Source organism: Ovis aries, chromosome 12, assembly GCF_016772045.2.
Source record: "Ovis aries strain OAR_USU_Benz2616 breed Rambouillet chromosome 12, ARS-UI_Ramb_v3.0, whole genome shotgun sequence".
Lineage (NCBI taxonomy): Eukaryota > Metazoa > Chordata > Mammalia > Artiodactyla > Bovidae > Ovis > Ovis aries.
The window spans coordinates 70,696,528-70,709,027 of NC_056065.1; the positions used below are offsets into that span (position 1 = coordinate 70,696,528).

Sequence of the window (12,500 nt, forward strand, 5' to 3'; positions counted from 1 at the left end):
AGCTTCGGCATCAGTCCTTCCAAAGAAATCCCAGGGCTGATCTCCTTTAGGATGGACTGGTTGGATCGCCTTGCAGTCCAAGGGACTCTCAAGAGTCTTCTCCAACACCACAGTTCAAAACCATCAATTCTTCGGCACTCAGCTTTCTTCACAGTCCAACTCTCACATCCATACACGACCACTGGAAAAACCATAGCCTTGACTAGACGGACCTTTGTTGGCAAAGTAATATCTCTGCTTTTCAATATGCTATCTAGGTTGGTCATAACTTTCCTTCCAAGGAGTAAGCATCTTTTAATTTCATGGCTGTAATCATCTGCAGTGATTTTGGAGCCCAGAAAAATAGTCTGACACTGTTTCCCCATCTATTTCCCATGTTTCCCCATCTATTTCCCATGAAATGATGGGGCCAGATGCCATGATCTTAAATTTTCTGAATGTTGAGCTTTAAGCCAACTTTTTCACTCTCCTCTTTCACTTTCATCAAGAGGCTTTTTAGTTCCTCTCCACTTTCTGTCATAAGGGTGGTGTCATCTGCATATCTGAGGTTACTGATACTTCTCCTGGCAATCTTGATTCCAGCTTGTGCTTCTTCCAGCCCAGCATTTCTCATGACGTACTCTGCATATAAGTTAAATAAGCAGGGTGACAGTATACAGCCTTAATGTACTCCTTTTCCTATTTGGAACCAGTCTGTTGTTCCACGTCCAGTTCTAACTGTTGCTTCCTGACCTGCATACAGATTCCTCAAGAGGCAGGCCAGGTGGTCTGGTATTTCCGCTTCTTTCAGAATTTTCCACAGTTTATTGTGATCCACACAGTCCAAGGCTTTGGCATAGTCAGTAAAGCAGAAGTAGATGTTTTTCTGGAATTCTCTTGTTTTTTTGATGATCCAACGGATGTTGACAATTTGATCTTTGGTTTGTCTGCCTTTCTAAACCCACCTTAAACATCTGGAAGTTCACGGTTCACATACTGTTGAAGGCTGGCTTGGAGAATTTTGAGCATTACTTTGCTAGCATGTGAGATGAGTGCAACTATGCGGTAGTTTGAGCATTCTTGGCATTGCCTTTCTTTAGGAGTGGAATGAAAACTGATCTTTTCCAGTCCTGTGGCCACTGCTGAGTTTTCCAAATTTGCTGGCATACTGAGTGCAACATTTTCACAGCATCATCTTTTAGGATTTGAAATAACTCAACTGAAAATCCATCACCTCCACTAGCTTTGTTCATAGTGATGCTTCCTAAGGCCCACTTGACTTTACATTCCAGGATGTCTGGCTCTAGGTGAGTGATCACACCATCGTGATTATCTGGGTCGTGAAGATCTTTTTTGTACACTTCTTCTGTGTATTCTTGCCATCTCTTCTCAATACCTTCTGCTTCTGTTAGGTCCATACCATTTCTGTCCTTCATTGCGCCCATCTTTGCATGAAATGTTCCCTTGGTATCTCTAATTTTCTTGAAGAGATCTCTAGTCTTTCCCATTCTGTTGTTTTCCTCTATTTCTTTGCACTAATCACTGAAGAAGGCTTTCTTATCTCTCTGCTATTCTTTGGAGCTCTGCATTCAGATGTTTATATCTTTCCTTTTCTCCTGTGCCTTTTGCTTCTCTTCTTTTCACAGCTATTTGTAAGGCCTCCTCAGACAGCCATTTTGCTTTTTTGCATTTCTTTTCCATGGGGATTGTCTTGATTTAAAGGACCAGATCTGATGAACTATGGTTGTTTGGTGGTATAAGCAAATTCGCAACCATTCTTATGAAGTGGCATCTATGGTATGCCAAATAACTGTTAACTGTCCCCAGTGGCTTGGCAGCCAAGAATATGCCTGCAATTCAGTAGACACAGAGGATGTGGGTTCTTTCTCTGTGTTGGGAAGATACCCTGGAGAGGGGCATGGAAACCATTCCGGTATTCTTGCCTGGAGAATCCCATGGATAGAGGAGCTTGGCAGGCTACAGTCCACAGGGTTGCAAAGAGTTGGACACAACTAAACTGACTTAGCATGCACACACGCACAACCCTAAGACTTAGAAAGTAAAAATCTAAAATTTGATTTGCTAAAACTCAAAACCTATAAATGGGGAAGAGCCAATAGATAGTTTAATAGATATCATTTTCACAACAAGTGGCCAAAAGTCATAGCTAGAACTCAAAAAGGGAATATAACCCATAGAAGGGCATAATTTGCCTTTGAAATCATACTTATTATTGTTGGTCCCAAATACACCAAAAAGCTTTAAAGAACTAAGTGAGTAGGCTTCTTAACTAGAAATGAAGTACCCAGAAGTTAAAAAAAAAAATTTTTTTTAAGACAAAAAACACACCTTTTGCTTGGGAATACAAATTAAACCCCCAAATTTATTAACATATGGCAAATTACAGAATAATTTGACTTAAATATGTACATAGAGCTTATTTTGTTGTTGCCCAGTAGCTAAGTCAAGTCTGACTCTCTGCAACCCCATGGACTACAGCATGCCAGGCTTCTCTGTCCTTCAGCATCTCCTGGAGCTTGCGCAAACTCATGTCCATTAGTGATGCCATCCAACCATCGCATCCTCTGTCACCCCCTTCTTCTCTTGTCCTTAATCTTTCCCAGGATCAGGGTCTTTTCCAACAAGTCAACTCTTTGCATCAGGTGGCCAAAGTATTGGAACTTCAGCATCTGTCCTTCCAATGAAGATTCAGGGCTGATTTCCTATAGCATTGACTGGTTTGATCTCCTTGCTGTCCAAGGGACTCTCAAGAGTCTCCTCCAACACCACAGTTCAAAAGTGTCAATTCTTCAAAACTCAGCCTTCTTCATGGTCCAACTCTCACATCCATACATGACTACTGGAAAAACCATAGCTTTGACTAGATGGACCTTTGTTGGCAAAGTAATATCTCTGCTTCTCAATATGCTGTCTAGGTTGGTCATAGTTTTTCTTCCAAGGAGCAAGCGTCCTTTAATTTCAGGCTGCAGTCACCATCTGCAGTGATTTTGGAACCCAAGGAAATAAAGTCTGTCACTGTTTGCATTGTTTCCCCATCTATTTGCCATGAAGTGATGGGACCAGATGCCATAATCTTAGTTTTCAGAATGTTGAGTTTTAAGCCAGCCTTTTCACTTTCTTCTTTCACCTTCATCAAGAGGCTCATTAGTTGCTCTTCACTTTCTGCCATTAAAGTGGTATTATCTGCATATCTGAAGCTGTTGGTATTTCTCTCTGCAATGTTGTTTCCAGCTTGTGATTCATCCAGCCCAGCATTTCACATGAAGTACTTCCACGTAAGTTAAATAAGCAGGGTGACAACATACAGCCTTTCTCGATTTTGAACCAGTTCGTTGTTCCATGTCCAGTTCTAACTGCTGCCTCTTGACCTGCATACAGGTTTCTCTGGAGACAAGTAATATGGTCTGGGATTCCCATCTCATTACAAATATTCCACAGTTTGTTGTGATCTACCTAGTCAAAGGCTTCAGCATAGTCAATGAGGCAGTAGAAGATGTGTGGTTTTTTTTTTTTTGGAATTCCCTTACTTTTTCTATGAGCCAGCATATGTTGGCAAAACACCCTCTTCCAACAACATAAGAGATGTCTCTACACATGGACATCACCTGATAGCCAGTATCAAAATCAGACTGATTGTATTCTTTGCAGCCAAAGACAGAGAAGTTCTATATGGTCAGCAAAAGCAAGACTTGGAGCTGACTGTGGCTCAGATCTTCAGCTCCTTATTGCAAAATTTAGGCTCAAATAGAAGAAAGTAGGGAAAACCACTAGGCCATTCAAGTATGACCTAAATCAAATCCCTTGTGATTATACAGTAGAGATAACAAATAGATGCAAGGGACTAAATCTCGTAGACAGACTGCACGAAGCACTATGGATGAAAGTTCGTAACGTTGTATAGGAGGTGATGACCAAAACCATCCCCAAGAAAAAGAAATGCCAGAAGACAAAGTGGCTGTCTGAGGAGGCCAAATAAATAGCTGAGAAAAGAGAAGCAAAAGGCAAAGGAGAAAGGGAAGGATATACCCAACTGAATGCAGAGTTCCAGAGAATAGCAAGGAGAGATAACCTTCCATAACCAACACAAGTTTAAACTGTGTGCCCGGTGACTCTAATAATTCCAAATGAATTTTTAAATATTTTGTTATGCACTAAAATACAAAAATAATACATCCTAAACAAATTTCTACAGTTTGAAGAATATGGTTAAATAATTAATAAACAGTACCCTGAACAACATTTCTTCAATAGTTGTTTTTTTTTTCGCATCAGATATTTCAAATGTTTGTTCATATCATTTAAGGGTCCTGAGTTTTGATTAAAATTCAGTGCTATAGAAGCTACATTATGATATCAAAATGTCCTAAATAAGAATGGTCTATATTTGACTCCCTTATCTACTTCTGAGATGTGGAGAGCCCCGTATTTTTTCATTAGTCTTTCCTTCCCCCTTTAGCTATTCTTTCTCCATTCAGCTGCACAACATTAATTACCTACCAACCCATATCATCTTGAGTTTACATCTTTCTCCTAAGTTCTAGATCCACACTCTCCAATGTGGTAGCCATCAGTCATCGTGGCTACTGAAGTACCAAACGATCATAAAGCAGTGACAGCATCACTGGGATGGATAATCTTTCAAACGGACTATTTTAAAAAACAATTCTTTTGAGTACATCAACTATTGTACATTTACTAAAAACCAATCTCATTAAATTGTAATTACACCTCAGATCTTACTTGAATTTATATAAATCTGAGGAACTTAAGTCTAGAAGCTTACCATTTTTACTATATCAGAATACGCTGATTCAACAATTACACCACGATTAGTTGAAACATACTCAACCAGTTCATTCAATGTTGCTCTTTTAATTTCTTTGCTCTTCAAGTCTGAAACAGAGTCCATGAAATCAAACAGTATGCAACACTGCTGCAACTTCTGACAGAAAAGCTCTTGCTGTTCATTTGAGGTGGCATCTATAAATAAAAATAGAGAGAAACTTAGAAATGACCTACTCAGAAGTTACCTTCATATGTTTACTATTTTGTAGAAGCTATTCACATACATAAAGTAAAATTTCTCTCAAAAGCCTAGTGTGAAATTTACCACATAATCCCATTATTCATGCCAGGAATGAAATTTTACATTCCTCCTCTCTCACTACCCATTATCAATCATTAAGCATTACTGATCCAATTCTTTTTATCTGGAATCTATCCTCCTCTTGTCACCCCTCTGTCGCTTTCATGACTCACACATTCGTCATTTAGACTACAGCCGTGATGTCCTAGGGCTTCCCACATGACATGGTGGTAAAGAATCCGCCAGCTAACACAGGAGACTCAAGAGACATGGGTTCAATCCCTGGTTGGGAAGATCTCCTGGAGTAGGAAATGGCAACCCATTCCAGTATTCTTGCCTGGAAGATTTCATGGACAGAAGAGCCTGGTGGGCTACAGTCCTTGGGGTCGCACGAGAGTCAGACATGATTTAGAGACTACACAACCACCACCACCACCACCACCTACCAGTGCCCTCCTCCAAGGGATCTTCCCAACTCAGAGACAGTTCCTCAAGGGCAAGGATCATTCACTGAGCAGGCTTTCCTTTTCATCTCTTTTACTACTAACATGGGATATACAGGGGGTTTCCCAGGTTATTTTTTTCCCAGTGCTAAAGAATCCACTGGCCAATGCAGGAGTCGCAAGTTGAATCCCTGGGTCAGGAAGATCCCCTAGAGAAGGAAATGGCAACACACTCCAGTATTCTTGTCTGGGAAGTCCCATGGACAGAGGAGCCTAGTGAGCTAAAGTCCATGGGGTTCTCTTACATGACAGGCTAGTAGCCTACAGCTAACATGTTCGAAGACACAATATGATCTTCAAGACTAGCAAACAGTAGATTCAGGAACATGTTACATATAAAAAGTAAGTTTCTTTTTCTGGGCACCTATCTCTTCAGCCTCCTTTGAGAATAAATTCATGTTTTTCATAGCTTCTCAATTCAGTAATGTGCTACTTAGCCTAAAGACTTCTTTCAAGTTGCTTTCTCCTCCAGAATTATGTCCCAGCATTAACTAATATTTGGATGCAAGAGGTCACCTTCGGATTTTACCAAACATTAGATATATTTAGAAAGCAGTTAACATTTCAACTCATTTGGCACTGAGTTAAAACACAAATGTCCAGTCCTGAAATTTTTGTTAAGTATTGAGAAACAGAAAAATCTTTTCTTACCTAAACACCTCCTATAAGTACATGTTCTATAGAGTAATCTGAACATAATAAAACATAACACTGGCAACATTAGCATTTCCTTCATGCCAAATACAATTCTAAGTGTTTCCTATGTCTATTTATTTAACTTTAAAACAGTTCTTTGAGGCTAGTTTTGAAAGTTAGAGATGATTTCCTGTCTTCAAGGGCTTAGAAGCAAGTTGAAAAGGCAAGATAAAAAACCTTAAAAAATATAACCTGGAGTCAAAAAGAATTTGAGAGTGCTTATAAGATTAAATATAAATAGAACAATTATAAATAAAATCAGGATTAATTAAAAGCAGGAAAGCTATACAAGGTATTTGACTGTTGTATTTAAGCACTCTGCATTGAGTCTCTTGGAAGCTAAGGTAAAACAATAGTGGAAGAGTTGATCAGATTGGAAAAGGTTAAATGAGAGAAGAGAGGATGCTCCTATCGTCTACTATCAGTTGGCTTACTTCTAGGTTCAAGACACATAACGTTTTTATATCAGTCCAATTTTTATAATGGTTATCCTAGTAAAAAAAGATCAATGGTTTCACCATTAAAAAATTATAAAACAGATATTTAATATAGCCTAACTCTTAGGGATCTTTCTGAAACATCAATTTTCAGAATTTCCTTGTAAGAAAGAGAGACAAAAAATATATTTCAATTACCTGAAAAAATAAGACTATAGCTTGGCTGTATTTCATAAATATGAATAAAAAGTAATTTGTGAGAAAAATGTTTTACATTTGTTTACTAAATGTAAAAAGTACTGACAGTGTCTACACTGATGACTTTATACTTCAGTTTCCCCATTACAAGCATGCTTGCAAATGAAGTATACTCAGTGGTGTTTCAATATGGCAATTTAGCACTTTCAGGTGGTAAGGTCACATTTTGTTTTTACTTGGCTATTTTTACTAGGCCAATATAATAGACTTGAAATACCAATATATTCATACTTATTGTCATTGCTTCAAAATACCTCTGATATTGATAACAAGGTTCAGTCAGTTCAGTCTCTCAGTCATGTCTGACTCTTTGCAACCCCATGAATCTCAGCACGTCAGGCCTCCCTGTCCATCACCAAGTCCTGGACTTCACTCAAACTCATCTCCATCGAGTCAGTCATGCCATCCAACCATCTCATCCTCTGTTATCCCCTTATCCTCCTGCCCCCAATCCTTCCCACCATCAGGGTCTTTTCAAATGAGTCAACTCTTTGCATGAGGTGGCCAAAGTATCGGAGTTTCAGCTTTAGCATCAGTCCTTCTAGTGAACACCCAGGATTAATCTCCTTTAGGATAGACCGGTTGGATCTCCTTGCAGTCCAAGAGACTCTCAAGAGTCTTCTCCAACACCACAGTTCAAAAGCATCAATTCTTCTGCGCTCAGCTTTCTTCACAGTCCAACTCTCACATCCATACATGACCACTGGAAAAACCATATGACTAGACGAACCTTTGTTGGCAAAATAATGTCTACTTTTGAATATGCTATCTAGTTTGGTTATAACTTTCCTTCCAAGGAGTAAGCATCTTTTAATTTCATGGCTGCAATCACCATCTGCAGTGATTTTGGAGCCCAAAAAAATAAAGTCTGACACTGTTTCCCCATCTATTTCCCATGAAGTGATGGGACCAAATGCCATGATCTTCATTTTCTGAATGTTGAGCTTTAAGCCAACTTTTTCCCTCTCCTCCTTCACTTTCATCAAGAGGCTGTTTAGTTCTTCACTTTCTGCCGTAAGGGTGGTGTCATCTGCATATCTGAGGTTATTGATATTTCTCCCGGCAATCTTGATTCCAGCTTGTGCTTCTTCCAGCCCAGTGTTTCTTGTGATGATAAGTTAAATAAGCAGGTGACAATATACAGCCTTGACGAACTCCTTTTCCTATTTGGAACCAGTCTGTTGTTCCATGTCCAGTTCTAACTGTTGCTTCCTGACCTGCATATAGGTTTCTCAAAAGGCAGGTCAGGTGGTCTGTATTCCCATCTCTTTCAGAATTTTCCACAGTTTGTTGTGATCCATACAGTCAAAGGCTTTGGCATAATCAATAAAGCAGAAATAGGATACAGGTTCAAAAAAGGTACTTTCAGACATGCAACTACTTGGAAAACTTAGCACCCTCAAACAACCTTTTATAGGAAATTCTGAGGACATGCAGCAATAGGGAGAAAGGGAAAGGAATGGAATCCAGGAATTACAGAAATTCAAGAAAAGCAGACCTAGAGAAAAACTGGATCAGTTTAGGGCAGGAGGAAAGGCCCTAAGAAACTGGTCTCTAAAACAGAATCATTAGGGTATCTTATCACATGGAGATTTGGAGGAAAAAACTGAGAGTATGTTAAAGGTGGGAAAAAACAGATAATTAGAAATTCCAGGAAATACTTTAAAAAACTAAATAAGAAAGGATATATATTATTTAGCTCTAGAGCCTACGCAGTCACACATAAACCCTGCCCACTGGCTTTCAACTTTTAGAATTAACTTAACAATTTATATAAAACTTAATTATGGCCATAGAAAATATTAACCTTAAAAATGTAAAGATGACAAAAGCTGAGGGTGAAAGGAGAGAAGGAGAAACTGAGGGGCACTACCTTTCCAACTTCACTTCCCATCATTCCCCCTTTACATCCTAAGTTCCATTCATGCTGACAGTTCCAAGTTCCCCAGGTGGCCTGTTTGCACATATACTGGCTGGAATGCACTTTCCCATCATTATTTCTTCATTTTCTTTAGAAGCAAATAAAGACAGTGCCCATGCAAACACTACTCAATGAGTAAAAAACTTCATTTTTTAAAATTTTTAATTGGAGGATAACTGCTTTACAAAGCTGTGTTAGTTTCTGCTGTACAAACAGCGTGAACCAGCTCTAAGTATACATATATCCCCTCCGTCTTGAGCCTCCCTCCCACCCCTCTAGGTCATCACAGAGCACTGAGCTGAGCTCCCTGTGCTAAACAGTAGCTTCCTACTAGTTATCTACTTTAAACATGTTACTTATATACGTCAGTACTACTTTCTCAATTCATCCCACTCTCTCCTCTTACAGTAGAAAACTTTAGTCAAAGGATTTGAAGTCTACCAGGACCTAAACACAACTATACCTTGTATTGTGAGACACAGAATCAGGATATGTTAAGCCTAATATCATTAATTTATAAAACTTCCTTTGTACTAATTTCAAGCTTATCAAGTGCAGTAGTGTTAGTCTCTGAGTTGTGTTAGACTCTTACAACCCCACAGACTATAGCCCACCAGGCTCCTCTGTCCATGGGATTCTCCAGGCAAGAATACTGGAGTGGGATGACATTTCCTTCTCCAGGGGATCTTCCTGACCCAGGATAGAATTCAAGTCTCCTGCAGTGCAGGCAGATTCTTTACCGTCTGAGCCACCAGGGAAGCCCAGAGCTACTGCAAACTAGCAAGCGCAGTAGTTCTAAAATTTGTCCACAAATTATTTGATACTCCTTTCTTCAGAAAGTGGAGTCTACTTCTGCCGTCAATGTGGGCTGGACTAAAGTGACTTGCTTCCAGGGAACAGAGTGAATACTGCGGAAGTGATGCAACATGACTTCCAAGGTGGATTTCTGCTGGAGTCACAAGAGATCTCAAGGTTCACAGAATAAACTATTTGAGAAAAAAGTAACACCTATATAGTTGAGTACAGAACCTAGCTTATCCCCTGACTCATTTGATATTAGCGAACTTTGTAAGAAGTTTTTGAAGTAAATTAGAGTCTTTAGAAAAATGTAAGGAAGTTTTACACTGTACTCATTGGTGTCAATTTATCAAACCTATTTAGAAAGACTGTACCACCAAATTACAGGTATTTAAGACAAGTTCAGGTTTTTTAACATAGTACAAGTTGTATCTGACTATATAAGTATCATGGAATACATGAAAACTTTCAATCTCAACCACATTGGTATGTTAATTCATTCTCAAGAGAGGAAGGTCAGTTTCTCAAGAAACATGATGTTCATGATGAATTTTCAATGAGTTTATTCCTCGGCCTTATACATGCAGATACATGATTTCTTATCATATAAAATACAAATATAAATTAGCCAAGCTCGTGACATAGTAACAAATGCTAGTTTATTAATTTAGGATGAGAAATTATTCCAAGTACTATATCTGTCCATGGGATTTCCCAGGCAAGAATACTGGAGTGGGTAGCAATTTCTTCCTCCAGGGGATCTTCCCAACTCAGGGATTGAACCCACGTCTCCTGCATTGGCAGGCAGATTCTTTACCACTGGGCCACCAGGGAAGCCCAGTTAAACCTTAAGCAGACCTATCAGTTCAGTTCAGTTGTTCAGTCGTTCAGTTATGTCTGACTATTTGCGACCCCATGGACTGCAGCACACCAGGATTCCCTATCACCAACTCCTGGAGCTTGCTCAAACTCATGTCCATAGAGTTGGGATGCCATCCAACCATCTCATCCTCTGTCACGCCCTTCTCCTCCTGCCTTCAATCTTTCCCAGCATCAGGGTTTTTTCTAATGAGTCAGTTCTTTGCATCAGGTAGCTAAAGTATTAGAGCTTCAGCTTCAGCAGCAGTCCCTCCAATGAATATTCAGCACTGATTTCCTTTAGGATGGACTGGTGGGATCTCCTTGCAGTCCAAGGGACTCTCAAGAGTCTTCTTCAAGACCACACTTCAGAAGCATCAATTCTTCAGTGCTCAGCTTTCTTTACGGTCCAACTCTCACATGTGTACACGACTACTGGAAAAACAATAGTTTTGACTATGTGGACCTTTGTTGGCAAAGTAATGTCTCTTCTTTTTAATATGCTGTCTAGATTGGTCATAACTTTTCTTCTTAGAAGCAAGTGTCAAATTTCATGGCTGCAGTCACCATCTGCAGTGATTTTGGAGCCCAAGAAAATAAAGTCTGTCACTGTTTCCATTGTTTCTCCATCTATTTGCCATGAAGTGATGGGACTGAATGCCATAATCTTAGTTTTTTGAATGAGTTTTAAGCCAGCTTTTTAACTTTCCTCTTTCACCTTCATCAAGAGGCTCTTTAGTTCCTCTTTGCTTTCTGCCATAAGGGTGGTGTCATCTGCATATCTGAGGTTACTGATATTTCTCCCAGCAATCCTGATTCCAGCTTGTGCTTCATCCAGCCTGGCATTTCACATGATGTACTCTGCATATAAGTTAAATAAGCAGGGTGACAGTATACAGCCTTAATGGACTCCTTTCCCAATTTTGAACCAGTCTGTTGTTTCATGTCCAGTTGTAACTGTTGCTTCTTGACCTGCATATAGATTTCTCAGGAGGCAGGTAAGGTGGTCTGGTATTCCCACCTCTTGAAGAATTTTCCAGTTTGTTGTGAGCCACACGGTCAAAGGCTTTCGCATAGTCAATAAAGCAGAAGTAGATGCTTTTTCTGGAACTCTCTTGCTTATAGGAGAAGCCAAATCATAACCAGAATGGTATCCAGTGTATTAATTTTCTACTGAAAGTGAAAGAAGTGAAGTCGCTCAGTCATGTCCGACTCTTTAAGACCCCATGGACCCCACCAGACTCCTCCCTCCATGGGATTCTCCAGGCAAGAATACTGGAGTGGGTTGTCATTTCCTCCTCCAGGGGATCTTCACAACCAGGGATCGAACCCAGGTCTCCCACATTACAGGCAGACGCTTTAACCTCTGAGCCACCAGGGAAGCCCAATTTTCTACTGCTTAACAAATTATCCCAAACTTTAGAGGCTTCAAACAAGAATTATTATCTATCACAATTTCATTGGGTCAGAGATTCAGACAACTTATCTTTGCTTCATGGTATCTAAGGCCTCAAGCTAAAAAAACTAGAAAACTAGGGACTGCAAACATATGAAGGCTCAATCACTCATATGTCTTATAGTTGATTCTGGCCTCTGGCTGAACGACTAGTTAGGGCTAGTGCCAGAACCCCCGTATGTGACCTCTCCATATGGCTTAAGCTTCCTCATCATATGGTGACTTGGTTCCAGGGGCAAGTGATTTGAAAGATCTAACAAAGAACAAAACATGACTTTTATGAGGAAAATTATAAAACTCTGAAGAAATATATCAAAGACATAACTAACAGAGATACATTTTGGATTACAACAGGGTGTTTTGCTAGAACTTGAAGAGTTGCTCTCACAATTCATCTGGAAAACCAAACAACCAAGAATAGCCAAGATGATTTTCAAGACAAAGAAGGGAACAGTGATCTTATTACACAAGGTAATTAAAACTAAAT

The 12,500-nt window shown here is 39.6% G+C and overlaps 1 protein-coding gene across 2 annotated transcripts in view; it reads right to left on the bottom strand.

The window, feature by feature from the left end:
• PPP2R5A (protein phosphatase 2 regulatory subunit B'alpha) overlaps positions 1 to 12,500 on the bottom strand; it is a 68,610-nt gene that overhangs the window by 34,087 nt on the left and 22,023 nt on the right. For both annotated transcript variants that reach the window (XM_004013902.6, XM_042229230.2), the window contains one exon: positions 4,784 to 4,980. In XM_004013902.6, coding sequence (XP_004013951.1) covers positions 4,784 to 4,980 — 197 coding nt within the window. The remainder of the gene's footprint in view (positions 1 to 4,783; positions 4,981 to 12,500) is intronic.